The sequence below is a fragment of the Amphiura filiformis genome, chromosome 2, assembly GCF_039555335.1.
Source record: "Amphiura filiformis chromosome 2, Afil_fr2py, whole genome shotgun sequence".
In the NCBI taxonomy this organism is placed as follows: Eukaryota; Metazoa; Echinodermata; class Ophiuroidea; order Amphilepidida; family Amphiuridae; genus Amphiura; species Amphiura filiformis.
Genome location: NC_092629.1, coordinates 19699484 through 19712610, shown reverse-complemented (window position 1 = coordinate 19712610; position 13127 = coordinate 19699484). Strand labels below are relative to the sequence as shown.

Sequence of the window (13127 nt, the reverse complement as noted above, 5' to 3'; positions counted from 1 at the left end):
TACTGGTCTGGTGACAAACTTGGAGCATTGCATCCGTGGCATTCTGTGTGTATTGTTGAAGGCAGCACGCAGTTGGACCGTTAGGACTGGCTCCCGAGGGTAATAATTCTACTAATTCAATATTGCTTATATACATGATATTATTTAAATAATTCAGATAAAATGTGTGAATAAAAAAAATAAAAAAATATTTACGTAATGTCAAATGATTTGCTCTAACCTCCATGTATATAAATAATATTCATGCTTGAAAATACAACGTTGCTCTTTAAATACAAACAGTTTTAGGTTTCGAGAAGTTACGAGTGTTTTCTAATTTAACGCCGTAAAATATTTACTCGCATACCACATAACTAACAGTGTTTTGAAAATAAAATAAAATAAAATGTACATACAAACACCTGAATTTGGGGGAGGGGGGGGGGGGCTACTTTGAAAAGGGAGCACCTGGGAGATTGAATGCTGTAAAAATGCAAACAGCGCCCCCGAATCGCCACGACGAATTATTTTATCTTAGAAAGTAACATTTTTCAGTTACAGTATTTTGTCAACAAACGAACATGATAAAATGATGAACGTCTGAGGACATTATTTCGTGAATGGTGTCTTTTTCTTCCTGTACGTTTATTCATCTGAATTTAACAAGGATAAAACAAACACAGCCGCAAGGAGACACTGCGCAGGTATGTTACATTATCTAATGTTACTATATAAATCATGTATTGAGGCAGCAGTCATACAGTGCATGGTAATTATGTATATCATTCTGTCGATAAGGGAACAACCAAAGCGTTCAATGAAGTCATATAAACGGAGGTCCTTTCGTTAGGGGGGGGCAAAAGTCCGATTACGGTAATAAAAAAGGAGTTAAAACATTTAAGTATTTAATATTTTGTATTTTCTGAAGTTCAAAATCGACCCTCCACAGTGGTTGCTTCATATGATTTAAATCAATCAATATTACTATAATAATATTTCAAATAGGTCTATACAAGAACAGAGGGAGTGCGGACACATTCTAGTGTATTTCAATACACTAGAAACGTGTTATGTATATCTTTGACAATCACCAGAATTTAACCACAATATTAAATTTTAGGACCTGAATTCATTGTGGGCCACTATGGAGTCGGTCATTCGTGGAATTGTGGTCAGCGGTCATTTGGGGGTAAGGAAGTGGTCATTTTCGGTTAACGGGGCATTTTGGTGTAACTTTGTGGCCAGTGAGAATCACTGGCGTCATGTATCATTTTTAAGTCACTTTGAAAACAAGCCAATTGCGGTCATAGAGAGGGGTAATTTAGGGTCCTCTGGCATCAGGGTGCATGATCTTTGGACCATTGATACCTTTGGGGGGTAATTTTGGGGTCAGAATTATCAAATTTATTATTACTGTCCATTACCCCACCCATACCCCCAGATATCATGGACCAACAGTAATTATGTAATTTCTTATTGCTATCTACAAAAGATAGTTATCAACATCATAGGTCTATTATTGTAAACTGAAGCCATTTCCATTTTTACTATACTATTTATACTATAAAACATTATAAAAGATTATAAAATTTATTTTATTTTGTAAATATTAAATCTAATACTGGAACACGAGTAATTATTATATAATTTTGTTATTAACTGAAGACAATTATTATTTAATTTATCATTACTAGCTACTACTAGTATATAGGCCTACTAATCATGTGGGACCTGTATTTATTCTAGACCACTGGTCGGTGGTTATTCTGGGATTTTGAGTCATTTGGTAAGGAACATTCTTACGTGGTCACTTTGTGGTTAGTAATCATTTGGTGTCCACTTAGGTCAGTAATTGTGGTCCTGTGTCACAAACTGGGGTACCTTTGTGTTACATAGTAAAAAAATGAAATGTTTCCAACATTTTACCTACACATCTCATTTGAAGTGGTTCATCCATCGGAGCATTTTGACACCTTTTTTATGCAAATCGTTTAAAAATGAGAAAGTGCGGGCAAAAACAATCACAAAATAGGGAGGATTTAACCCCACCTCTTTTTTCCACATTTGCAATCATTCTGAGTAAGTTTTAGTCTTGCAAATGACCTTCTGTGTTTATTTACTTGGTTTAGATGTCTGGGATTTCATTTGGACATTTTTTTACTAGATTCAAATTTTTAATGGGGGTTTTAGATCAAATTTACGATATGAATCCCTCCCCTAATCCATCTCCTTCTAATCCACAACCACCCTTGGCACATGTCTTGCCAAACAGCATAAGAAAATAAGTAAAAATTATTTGACAACAGGATAAAAACATGAGTAATATAGAATAAATTAGCCTCAATTTAAGACCTAATTGAATCTTCTAAGTGAAGGAATACTCAAGAGACAGTGTTTTGAAATCCAAGCTGCACATCAAAATGTAACAAAACCACCTTTTTGGGTATATATAACGCAGGATCTTGTGCAATTATTATCGCTATCTTCAGAATTCTGGACCACTATGGGGTCCGTGGTCATTCTTTGATTCATTACCTTTCTAGCCTCAACTAACGCGATATTTACATCGCACGTTATACTCGTGCAATACCATACACTCTTTTCATGCCAATTCACCTATATAGAGAAATTTTTTGGACGATTTCATTAAAAAAAAGGCGTTTTTTTTTCAAATATCACTCTAAATGTTGACTGCACCCACCAAGTTCCATGCCCATACTACAGTTTTTAGTAATTTGACATCAGATAAACCCTGGGTGACCCCGGATGACCCCGAAATGACCATTCAAAAATATTACTTTAAATGCTGACTGTACTCACAGGTTTCATTCCCATACAACATTGTTTAGTAATTTGACCTCCGATGACCCCTGGGTGACCCCGGATGAACCCAAAATGAATTTCCAAAAAAATGGCTCTAAATGCCCATACGACAGTTTTTAGTAATTTGACCCCGGATGACTCCAAAATGACCTTCCAAAAATTTGACTCTACATGTTAACTATACCCACCAAATTTTGTGATCATACAACAGTTTTTAGTACTTTCACCTCAGATGACCCCTGGATGACCGCGGAATGAAATTCCCAAGATGATCCCTGGGTGACCTCGGAAGACCCTGAATGACCACCCAAATGAGCTTCCAAAAATTTGACTTTAAATATTGACTGTACCCACCAAGTTCCGTGTCCATACGACAATTTTTAGATATTTGACCGCATATGACCCCTGGGTGACCTCGGATGACTACGAAATGACCATCCAAAAATGACTCTAAATGTTGACTTTACCCACCAAGTTTCGTGCCATACGGCAGTTTTTAGTAATTTGATCTCAGACGACCCCTGGATAACCCCACATGACCCCAAAATGACCTTCTAAAAATTTGGCTTTAAATGTTGACTGTGCCCACAAAGTTTCATGTGCATACAACAGTTTTTAGTAATTTGACCTCAGGTGACCCCTGGATAGCCTAAGATGACCTCTAAATGACCTTCTAAATATCCTACTGTAAATGTTGACTGTACCAAGTTTCATGTCCATGCGACATATGACCCGTGGGTAACCCCGGCTGACCCGAAATGACCTTCTAAAATGTCGACTCTAAATGTTGACTGTACCAAGTTTCATGTCCATACGGCAGTTTTTAGAAATTTGACCCTTCGATGACCCTCAAAATAACCTTCCAAAAATTTGACTCTAAATGTTGACTGTACTCACCAAGTTTCATGTCCATATAACAGTTTTAGTAATATGACATCAGATTCACATACGACAATTTTTAGCAATTTGACCTCAAATGACCCCTGGGTGACCTCGGATGACCCAAAATGATCGTCCAAAAACTGACTCTAAATGTTGACTGTACCCACCAAGTTTCGTGCGCATGCGATATATGACCCCTGGGTAACCCCGGATGCCTCGAAATTTCTTTTTAACTTAATTTGACTCTAAATGTTGACTGCACCAAGTCTCATGTCCATACAACAGTTTTTAGTAAGTTGACCTCAGATGACCTCAGATGACCCCTGGATAACACCACATGACCCCAAAATGACCTTCCAAAAATTTGGCTCTAAATGGTGACTGTACCAAGTTATCTGACCTCAGATGTATGACCTGTATGACCTCGGTTGACCCCGAAATGACCTTCCAAAAATTTGAATTTAAATATTGACTGTACCCACCAAGTTTCATGCCCATACGACAGTTTTTAGTAATTTGACCTCAGATAACCCCTGGGTGACCTCGGATGACCCCGAAAAAATGATCAGTAAACGTTTAACTGTCATGTTATATAAAGGGTATAAAACGTTTTCATAACATTCAAAAATATTTTTTGATTACTGCAAATATTCTAGCATAATTTTATTCAAGTGTTGACAAAATATTTTGCAAACAATGTTCGCAAAAAATGTTTACATTAGCATTTAAAAATCATTTTAAAATACTGTTGTACTGTTTTTCATACAAATATTTAAAACAAATTTCATGACCTTTGTATAACCCGACATTTAATGTTATCAAATTGTTTTTACTAAATAAAAAAGCTACCTAATTGAGAATAATAATATTTGTATAATAGTGCATGCAGAGATCATCAAACAGCTCTAGTTCTAATTCTCTGGCTTAAGGTCGTACTACACCCCTGTGGTAAAGTTGTGACTATTTTTGTATTTTTCTTAAAAACTAATAACACACTGGTAACAAAAGTTATGTATATTATTGGGGCAAGGAATCCAATTACTACACTGCAATTTCAGTGACTCAAGACAAGCGGTTCAGTAAATATGATAGAAAATAAGGTACATCCAAGAGGTACCCCATTTCTTATCATAAATAACGAACCGTTTGTCTTGGGTCACTGAAATTTCAGTGTAGCAACTGGATTTCTTGCCCCTATAACATAACTCTTGTTACCAGTGTGTTATTAGTTTTTGAGAAAAGTGCAAAAATAGTCACAAATTTATCGAATCATGACAAGCGATATTTTTTATTATGACTAGCGAACCTTCTATTGTATTATGGTTAGCGGTCCTTTTTTATTATGACTAGCGGCCCTTTTTTATTATGACTAGCGGTCCTTTTTTATTATGACTAGCGGTCCTTTTTTATTATGACTAGCGGTCCTAAATTTATATTATGACTAGCTAACGTGTTTCTCTATTATGACTGGCGGTCCTTTGTTATATTATGACTAGCGGCCGTGAATTTCTTTTTCTTTTATGATTAGCGAGCCTGTTTTTTCTATTGTGACTAGCGGTCCTTTTTTTCTATTATGACTAGCGATCCTTTTTTCTATTATGACTAGCGGTCGTCTTTTTTAATTATGACTAGCGAACCTTTTCTTCTATTTTGACTAGCGGGCCTTATGACTAATGAACCCTTTTTCTTATGATTAGCGAACCCTTTGTTTTATTTATGACTAGCGAACTCATGGTATAGGAAACGTTATGACTATAGCGACCCTTATGACTTAATTATGAACCTTATGACTAGCGACCCTTATGACTAGCGACGTGTAACCTCTACATTAAACCTAACCCTAAAGTAGACATATCAAGCATTGCAATATAATGTAGGTGTGTAGGGTGGGGTCATTAAACGCCTAAAATAAGGCACTTTTCTGAGGTTCACTGCTCCTCTATTGGTACCAAATATAACAGTATATCGTTTATAATTGAAAAATAGGGGGTGCAACCCCTTTGTAGTTCGTCTCTCCTTCGTAGTCCGTGTAAAAATATGGCTCAATAGTTATTGTGTTAATCCAGTTATATGTTTTATGTTTTGCTTGGCGTTTTTTTTATAAATAATTGTGGCAATATATTTGTGACATTTTGACACAAAGATGTAAATCTGATCGAAGAATGAGTGATCATTTTATACTCTTCGGAAAATATAGTAGAAACGTTCATACACAGCAAATTGTCATATTGGTAGTTTAATTTGAAGTCTATTTGACTGTTCTGGTACATGGAGATCGGTTAAGAAAAACGTATTCATGAAGTTCAGCAGATCCATTGTCTCCGAAATTACATGTGAAATCAACCACAACTTTAAAAGAACTGAGTTGTCTGACATTTGACACAGCAAGAAAAATGTATTCATGAAGTTCAGCAGATCCATTGTCTCATGTGAAATCAACCACAACTTTACCAAAGAACTGAGTTGTCTGACATTTGATCACAATAATATGACTACGTGCTCAGCTTCACGTACACCAAAAACAACTTGGTAGTCAGTTTAAATTAATTATTTTTAATTTGCTATTTATAGTCTATGATCTCTGAAATTTTATGTATCATGAGTTGCCATTCACTTAGATTTACTTACTAAGCTAATATCTGCATCTACAGATCTGTAAAGGACCTTCAGGACTCGGAAAGCAACGTATGCACAGTTTTTTTTTGGGGGGGTGAGAGCACGTCAGACATATCAATTGCATTTTGATTTTTTGATATCAATTTTTGTTTAATTCGCGATATAATAGACATTTTATGGCAAATGATTAAAAATTAACATTTTTTAATATTTAACAGTCCTCGAAGTAAACTTAATTAATCTAGTGGTATACTTAAAGTGTATGTAGCTGGGAGGAAACGCCGACGATCATTTAAAAATTTTGCTTTTTGGAAGAGTGGGTCGAAAATACTACGGCGAGTCATATAGCATTGATAATGTCGACATACTGAAAAAGGGGTAAAAACACACCACCTGAGCTGTGTTGGTCATGAAGCTTCATATTTGAAATACAGGGTGGGCCAAAAACAACCCAATTAAAAAGGTTCATATCTCAAAATTGAAAAGTCTGCTTCAAATTATTTCCACATAATAAGAACATCTTATCACGTGTATTTGGTGAAAAAACTATCGAAAAATGTATTAAATTAAAAACGTGACGCTAGTTTTAAATCAAAGGGTCAAATTAACTTTGTCCACGCGAAGGCCTACTAGCTGTCGCGTCGCATCACTTGCAATACCGAGTTCAATAGAGAATGAGAACCACTCAGTATACGCACAAATTTGTTCAACAATTTTATATAACACAACCAAATAAATCAAACATAAACAATTTAAATTTCAAGCTACGATATTTCGTCATGATATAAAGCTTTCATGCTGCAAAGATATAAAAACAATTCTCTTCAAATATGCGCAAAAGCAATTGTAACCGCAGATCTCTTTTTTCTAATTTTTTGTCAAATGTTATCTATACAAGAAAGTTTGCACTTTTTGCGTTCGTGGTATGTTCGGCCAGCAAATTTTTGCGTCGACAACTGACTCTGGGGTTAGTTGCAAGTTCCCTTTGAACCGCTGCAATATTTGCAGATGAACGGTCAGTTCTTGGGCGTCCGCTCCGTGCTTTGCATCTATTCATCACACATCCGAGGTTGTGAAAGTTGTTCATGTGTAGAGTTATGGTAGGTTTTGGCGGGACTCTTACGTTCGGGAAACGAATCCGAAATTGACGCTGCACCTCCAAAAAGCTTTCTGTTCTTAAGTATCCCTCTGTCATAAAAGTCTTCTATTGTGTTGTGAATTGCCTTATCTTGACACCTTGCAAACATATTTAGAAATAAGCCACGCAGTCTCAAAATGCACGAAGACCCATTTAAAATTCAAAACTTGCGCCAGATGAAACCTTTGTACATGATAGCTCTTTTGTAATTCGAGCAACCCCCTCTGAAATTGGGTAAAGTTGTTTTTGGCCCACACTGTACACAAGATGTGCAATTTAATTTTAATTAATGCAAGAAGTACTATCCTGTTGCCGACAAAAAGCCTTAATGTTAGCAATTGTTTTAACTGTTGAGATTTGGTACTTCACAGCATTTTGCGAATGGTAGTGAGCTTTGGCAAAAATTGATCATTTCATAGCGAGTGTGTCGAAGAAATCAAATATCACAAATATACTTTTGTAGGTCCTGTGGTTCTTGAGTTATGTTGTAAAAAGGGATGAAACAACAACACTTTTGTATAACGTACATAACTCATAAACAACAATAAATCAAGCAAGTTTTGATATAAGATTTGATTTGCAGAATTAACTTTTGCAAAATATCTAAGTGTTAATGTTTAAAAATATAGTGATTTAGATCATGAAAATCGATATTTTGGCTGATTCGACCAACAATACCTTAAACATATTTTTGTTTGCCTTGTTTTTGTATGCAACGGTGGTGTCATAAATTATCACATTCAGGTGCGGGAGGGTACTCAGAAAAGATAATTTAAACCTATTGGTGTCATTTTCGTTGTAGGCATTCTTGTATTGTTTGTAAAATGTTTTGTCAAATAAAATACATCTTTAAAATATTATGTGTTCATTTATCTTATTTTTGTCTCTTTCTGTTTGTTACAAGTAATCAGAAAATATCATAAAAAAATATTCAATAAATATCGATTCATCGTATCGTGTCCCTGCTGGTTTGATTAATTATTAATATAGCGCCACCACTTTTCCCGATCGAACCTTTCATAAATCCAAAGTAAATGACACCAATAGTTTTTAATTATGTTTGATTACTTATTATTCTTTGCTGGTGAAAATAGTATTAGTACAAAAAATGATTGTTTAGTATTTTGTTATGAACCACTGCATTATCGACACAATACATTTCTATAATGCGTGGTTAATGACATGGATTTGAACTCGATAAAGTTGAACTTTTTCTTTTCAATAGTCTTAACCTTGCTTTATGCGTTAATTTTACATTTCTTTGCCAATTTTTGAAAATTAAAGTTTGCAAAAAATAGCATGAATCCAGGACTGCAAACTTGTAGTGTAACTAATATTTTTCTGTAACAATATAAGAATTTTTCGTTTGGTTTGAAGTTTGCTACAGGTTTTCTATCAAATATACGCACATTTCGATTTTTTTTAAATCTTAATAAAAATATGCCGGTGTTTTCTGTTTATGCACATGCATATGAATGTAAATACTTAGAACTAACCGCTATTTAATCCAGTTATGTATTTATATTTTGTTTGTTTGTTTTTATATATAATTTGGCAACATATTCAGCTATATTGGTACACTGCAAAAATATTTTACATAACATTGAGCAAAAAGGTCACAACTCAACAGTTGAGTAAAAATTACTCAACATGAGCTCAATGTTGAGTAATTGTATACTCATTGTTGAGTTGTGACCTATGTGAGCTCAATGTTGAGTAAATTTTTACTCAACTGTTGAGTTGTGACCTTTTTACTCAATGTTGAGTAAAATATTTTGCAGTGTAACATTTTGGGAGGAATATGATTAATCTGATCGAAGAATGGGTGACCATTTTATACTCCTCGGAAAATGTGGTATAAACTATCATATATTTGATCATATTAAGCGTCATATATTTGATCTCGTGCGCTAGTTTGTAATGTTTGAATGTTTCCATGTTCCAGTGCATGATGCATAAGCATAAGTACCAGACTTGAGTCCTATTTTAGGGAGAGTCTGTGTAGGTCAGTGGTAGAGCGCTCCCCGAGTTATGGGGTTCAAGTCCCGTAAAGACAGGTATGTCCGGAGTTTTTACTCTGGTATATCTGTCTATGCATGTCATGTTTCCATTTGTAATTTCATGTTTAATTGTGCTAGTGTGCGATGCGTAATTACTTATTATTCTAGCCATTGGTATACCCACAGATCCTGGAACTCTCACATCCCTGATCATGCACTCTCTGAACATTGGATAAAAATGGATGCCGCAGAAAACACATGTTTAAAAAACGCCCAACAATGGTTAAGATTCTTGAAAATGGGCAAAATACAGTTTAATACATGGATGGTCAAACCTATGGTATTTACACAGGTTGGATAAATTCAGAGTTCAAAATTACCAATGTTGGTTAAAAGTTTTACCAACCTAGGAAAAGAACATTTAAATATTTTCCAGCCAATAAAGTTGGGCAAACTTTGGTTTTGCCCAAGCATGGTCACATGGTGTTCTTTGCTAACTGTGATTAGTCATTTGCGTTGGGCAGAAAATATGCAAATGCATTGCAGACAACAAGATGGCCGATGATTGGGTTGTTGCAAATCTTGTGGATTGGGGTCTTCAAGATCTAGTGGAGACGTTTGAAGGTAGGAAATTATATTAAAAAGTACATCATTTTATCGGGTATAACACTTAGTTTAAGTGTGTGCGAGACCGAGACTGCGATCACGAATTACGATGATATATCGGCGACAGCTACCACCACAACCGGTAAGCTTATTTTGTGCATGTATTGTGTATCATGTTACATATACAATACATGCGTGCGTGCATACCGTCACTCAGCTGGGCACCTCATGAGCCCTATCATACGGTGTCTGATCTCCGCCAAACTCCCCCTTTTATAATTCATATCCCCAAATTTTAGTTTTCCCTTTTTGCGAAATGCTTTCCCCTTTTCAAATATTTCCCCCTTTTAACTTTCCCCGTTTTCAAATAGTTTCCCCCTTTTCGACTTTCCCCCTTTTCGACTTACCCCTTTTCAAATAGTTTCTCCTTTTCGACTTTCCCCTTTTCAAATAGTTTCCCCTTTTCGACTTGCCCCTTTTCAAATAGTTTCTCCTTTTCGACTTTCCCCTTTTCAAATAGTTTCCCCCTTTTCGACTTTCCCCCTTTTCATATAGTTTCCCCATTTTCGAATCCCCCCTTTCAAATAGTTTCCCCTTTTTAATTTCCCTTTTCAAATAGTTTCCCCCTTTTCGAATTACCCCTTTACAAATAATACCCCTTTTTATTTTCACCCATTTTATAAAATTAATAGTTCCCCCTTTTTTCAAATAATCCCTTTTAACTTTCCTCCCGCTTTTCACAAATAGGTTCCCATTTTAAATAGTTTCTCCTTTTAAATAATACTCCTTTTTGTTTTTAATACTCCCTTTTTGTTTGGGTACTCCCCGTTTTCCGTGCGTAGGCTTTACCAGTAAGCCTGGACCCCGGAGAGTACCGTGCACTCACTAGAGCTCATTTCGCTACATCCATTATTGGAAAGGCGTTCTACATGAATTTGGATACCAACGTAGGTAGATTTATAGCCTGTTGTGCAAGCGCCGCTAAATTCAATGGGTTAGGGATCCGTCAACTTTTATGTAGTAGATAAAGGGTGAGAAACAGACCATTACCATAGATAATCGGTGTCTTGTTGAGGTATGGTGAGCATGTTAGTCGCTCGGAAGGCGAGACCCCGAAGGGGTCGAGCCTTCCGAGCGACTAACATGCGAACCATACCTCAACAAGACACCGATTATCTATGGTGATGGTCTGTTTTGAACCGTTTATCTTACATATACGGCGAGCAAAAATAAACGAATTTGTTGTAAAAGTGTATTCATTTTCCAAAAAACAAAATGGAAAAAACTGATGTATTATTTTGTAAAAGTTGTGGGTTTTTTCCCAAAATAAAAACACCTCGAGATAGAGTAATATTCTTCCCATGTGTCCTGCGTGCGAGTCTATTTAATGACAAATGCAAGTGATTTAATCAAATCAATACAGAATTGATCTCAATTGACAATTGTATTTGAAGTGGTTTGGTAGGTTATTCACTTGCTTTAATCCGCTGGAGTTTATTCACCCCGTGACCATTGTTATTTAAATGATTAATGAATAATGCAAATTATATAGAGTTGTCAAAGTTTGGACTATATACAATCTGTTTCAACACCATGAAATTTATATCTTAGAAAAATGTGAGTATAAGCAGATATTTGAAAGACCTAGTAACGTTGTGTCCAATGGTGCTCCCCATTATGGGTAGGTCACAGTAAGGCTTTGCACCCCCAGCCTCTTGACTTGTAATGAGTACCGCAGGTTAGTTTGCGAAGCTTCCCTGGTCGGGTAGTATCCCGGGGGTTCTTGCCTAGCAGCTAATTTGCATGGACCGTTGAGCGTTTTGGGGTTGGGCAAGGATAAAGGCAGATTCCCTTCTAAAAACCAATGGCAAGTTTATATACATGTACTGAGTTTACATTCAACGAAACGGTTACTTTTTATTTATGAATATTTACTTCGTTATGCTAATTAAAATTTAATTTGCATAAATCTAACTGAGCACCAGTGGTGTTATATGAATTACTGTTATACGGACTGCATGAGCCCTCTATAATTTTCTCTTGCCATGTAACATTTGCATTTAAATCGAGCTGTAATTTTTTTCCAAAATTCTATCTGAGACTAGTAACCAACTCAGAGTCAGATTCTACATGTATGTTGTGATCCTTTCCATAGTGTTTCTAGAATGTCCATGGTATTCCTTTTGTTCAGCTCGCTGCCCGAGACCGTTATCTTGAGCTATTGTGTTGATAACGGTCTCTGGGCAGCTAGCTACCTCCATTACTCTAGGTAATGGTCGAGGCAAAGAACCTCAAACAAAAGGAATACAATGGATAATCTGTGAATAGAAAAGGGCTAGACGTATATGCACGTTTATAGAGGGGCTGTACAAAGAGCAAATCCGATATGATTGATAAACCAAATGATGTTCAGAATGTTAAACGGGTGAAATGGCATGCATAAATATTTATGCTGGTCAAATTCATAGCAATGATGTTTGAAAGTCTGTGAAGAACTTGTCTATAAACAGGGATATGGCAGAGACAACAAACAACTGGCTGCCATTGTTACAGAAGCCTAGATAATAAGAATTGTTTGTGCTATATAATTATTCAAAAGTTTTTTTTAAAGTTAGCACCAAAGTTTAAAACAAGTGGTCTTAACAGTGAAATGACAATAAAAGCATACATTTATAAAACGGGCCTGGACAAAATGGGCATTGCATATTTATGACAAGTGTGGCTGTGTGATTTTATGCAACTTAAGTTTAAGCCAGTTCCGAGTAATTTTCGCTATTCTTTGTTTGTCAACAATCCCGTTAACAATAAAAATGTGCTTTCTAATCAAAGGCTCTATGGCGTATATTCAATTGACCAGACAAATGAACCAGGGACTTCGGTCAGTGGTGCACGCCTCAAAAATCCAAAAAGAATTAGTACTAGGCCCTATATGTTAGATGAAGAATTAAGTAGCAATTAAGGGGTATTACACCTGCCCAATTTGTGCCTATTTTTGCATTTTCTCAAAATTATGGCGCATTGGGGACAAGTAAGATATGTATATTATAGGGGCAAGGACTACAACTACTGCACTGGAAATTTTA

General features: G+C 35.9%; 1 protein-coding gene across 2 annotated transcripts in view; it reads left to right on the top strand.

The window, feature by feature from the left end:
• Window positions 1-552: 552 nt before the first annotated feature.
• Window positions 553-13127, top strand: part of LOC140145963 (alpha-2,8-sialyltransferase 8B-like) — a 146148-nt gene continuing 133573 nt past the window's right edge. The window contains exon 1 of one of the 2 annotated variants that reach the window (XM_072167700.1): window positions 553-683. In XM_072167700.1, coding sequence (XP_072023801.1) covers window positions 600-683 — 84 coding nt within the window. In that variant the 5' untranslated portion in view covers window positions 553-599. The remainder of the gene's footprint in view (window positions 684-13127) is intronic. The other variant, XM_072167701.1, reaches the window with a different exon arrangement.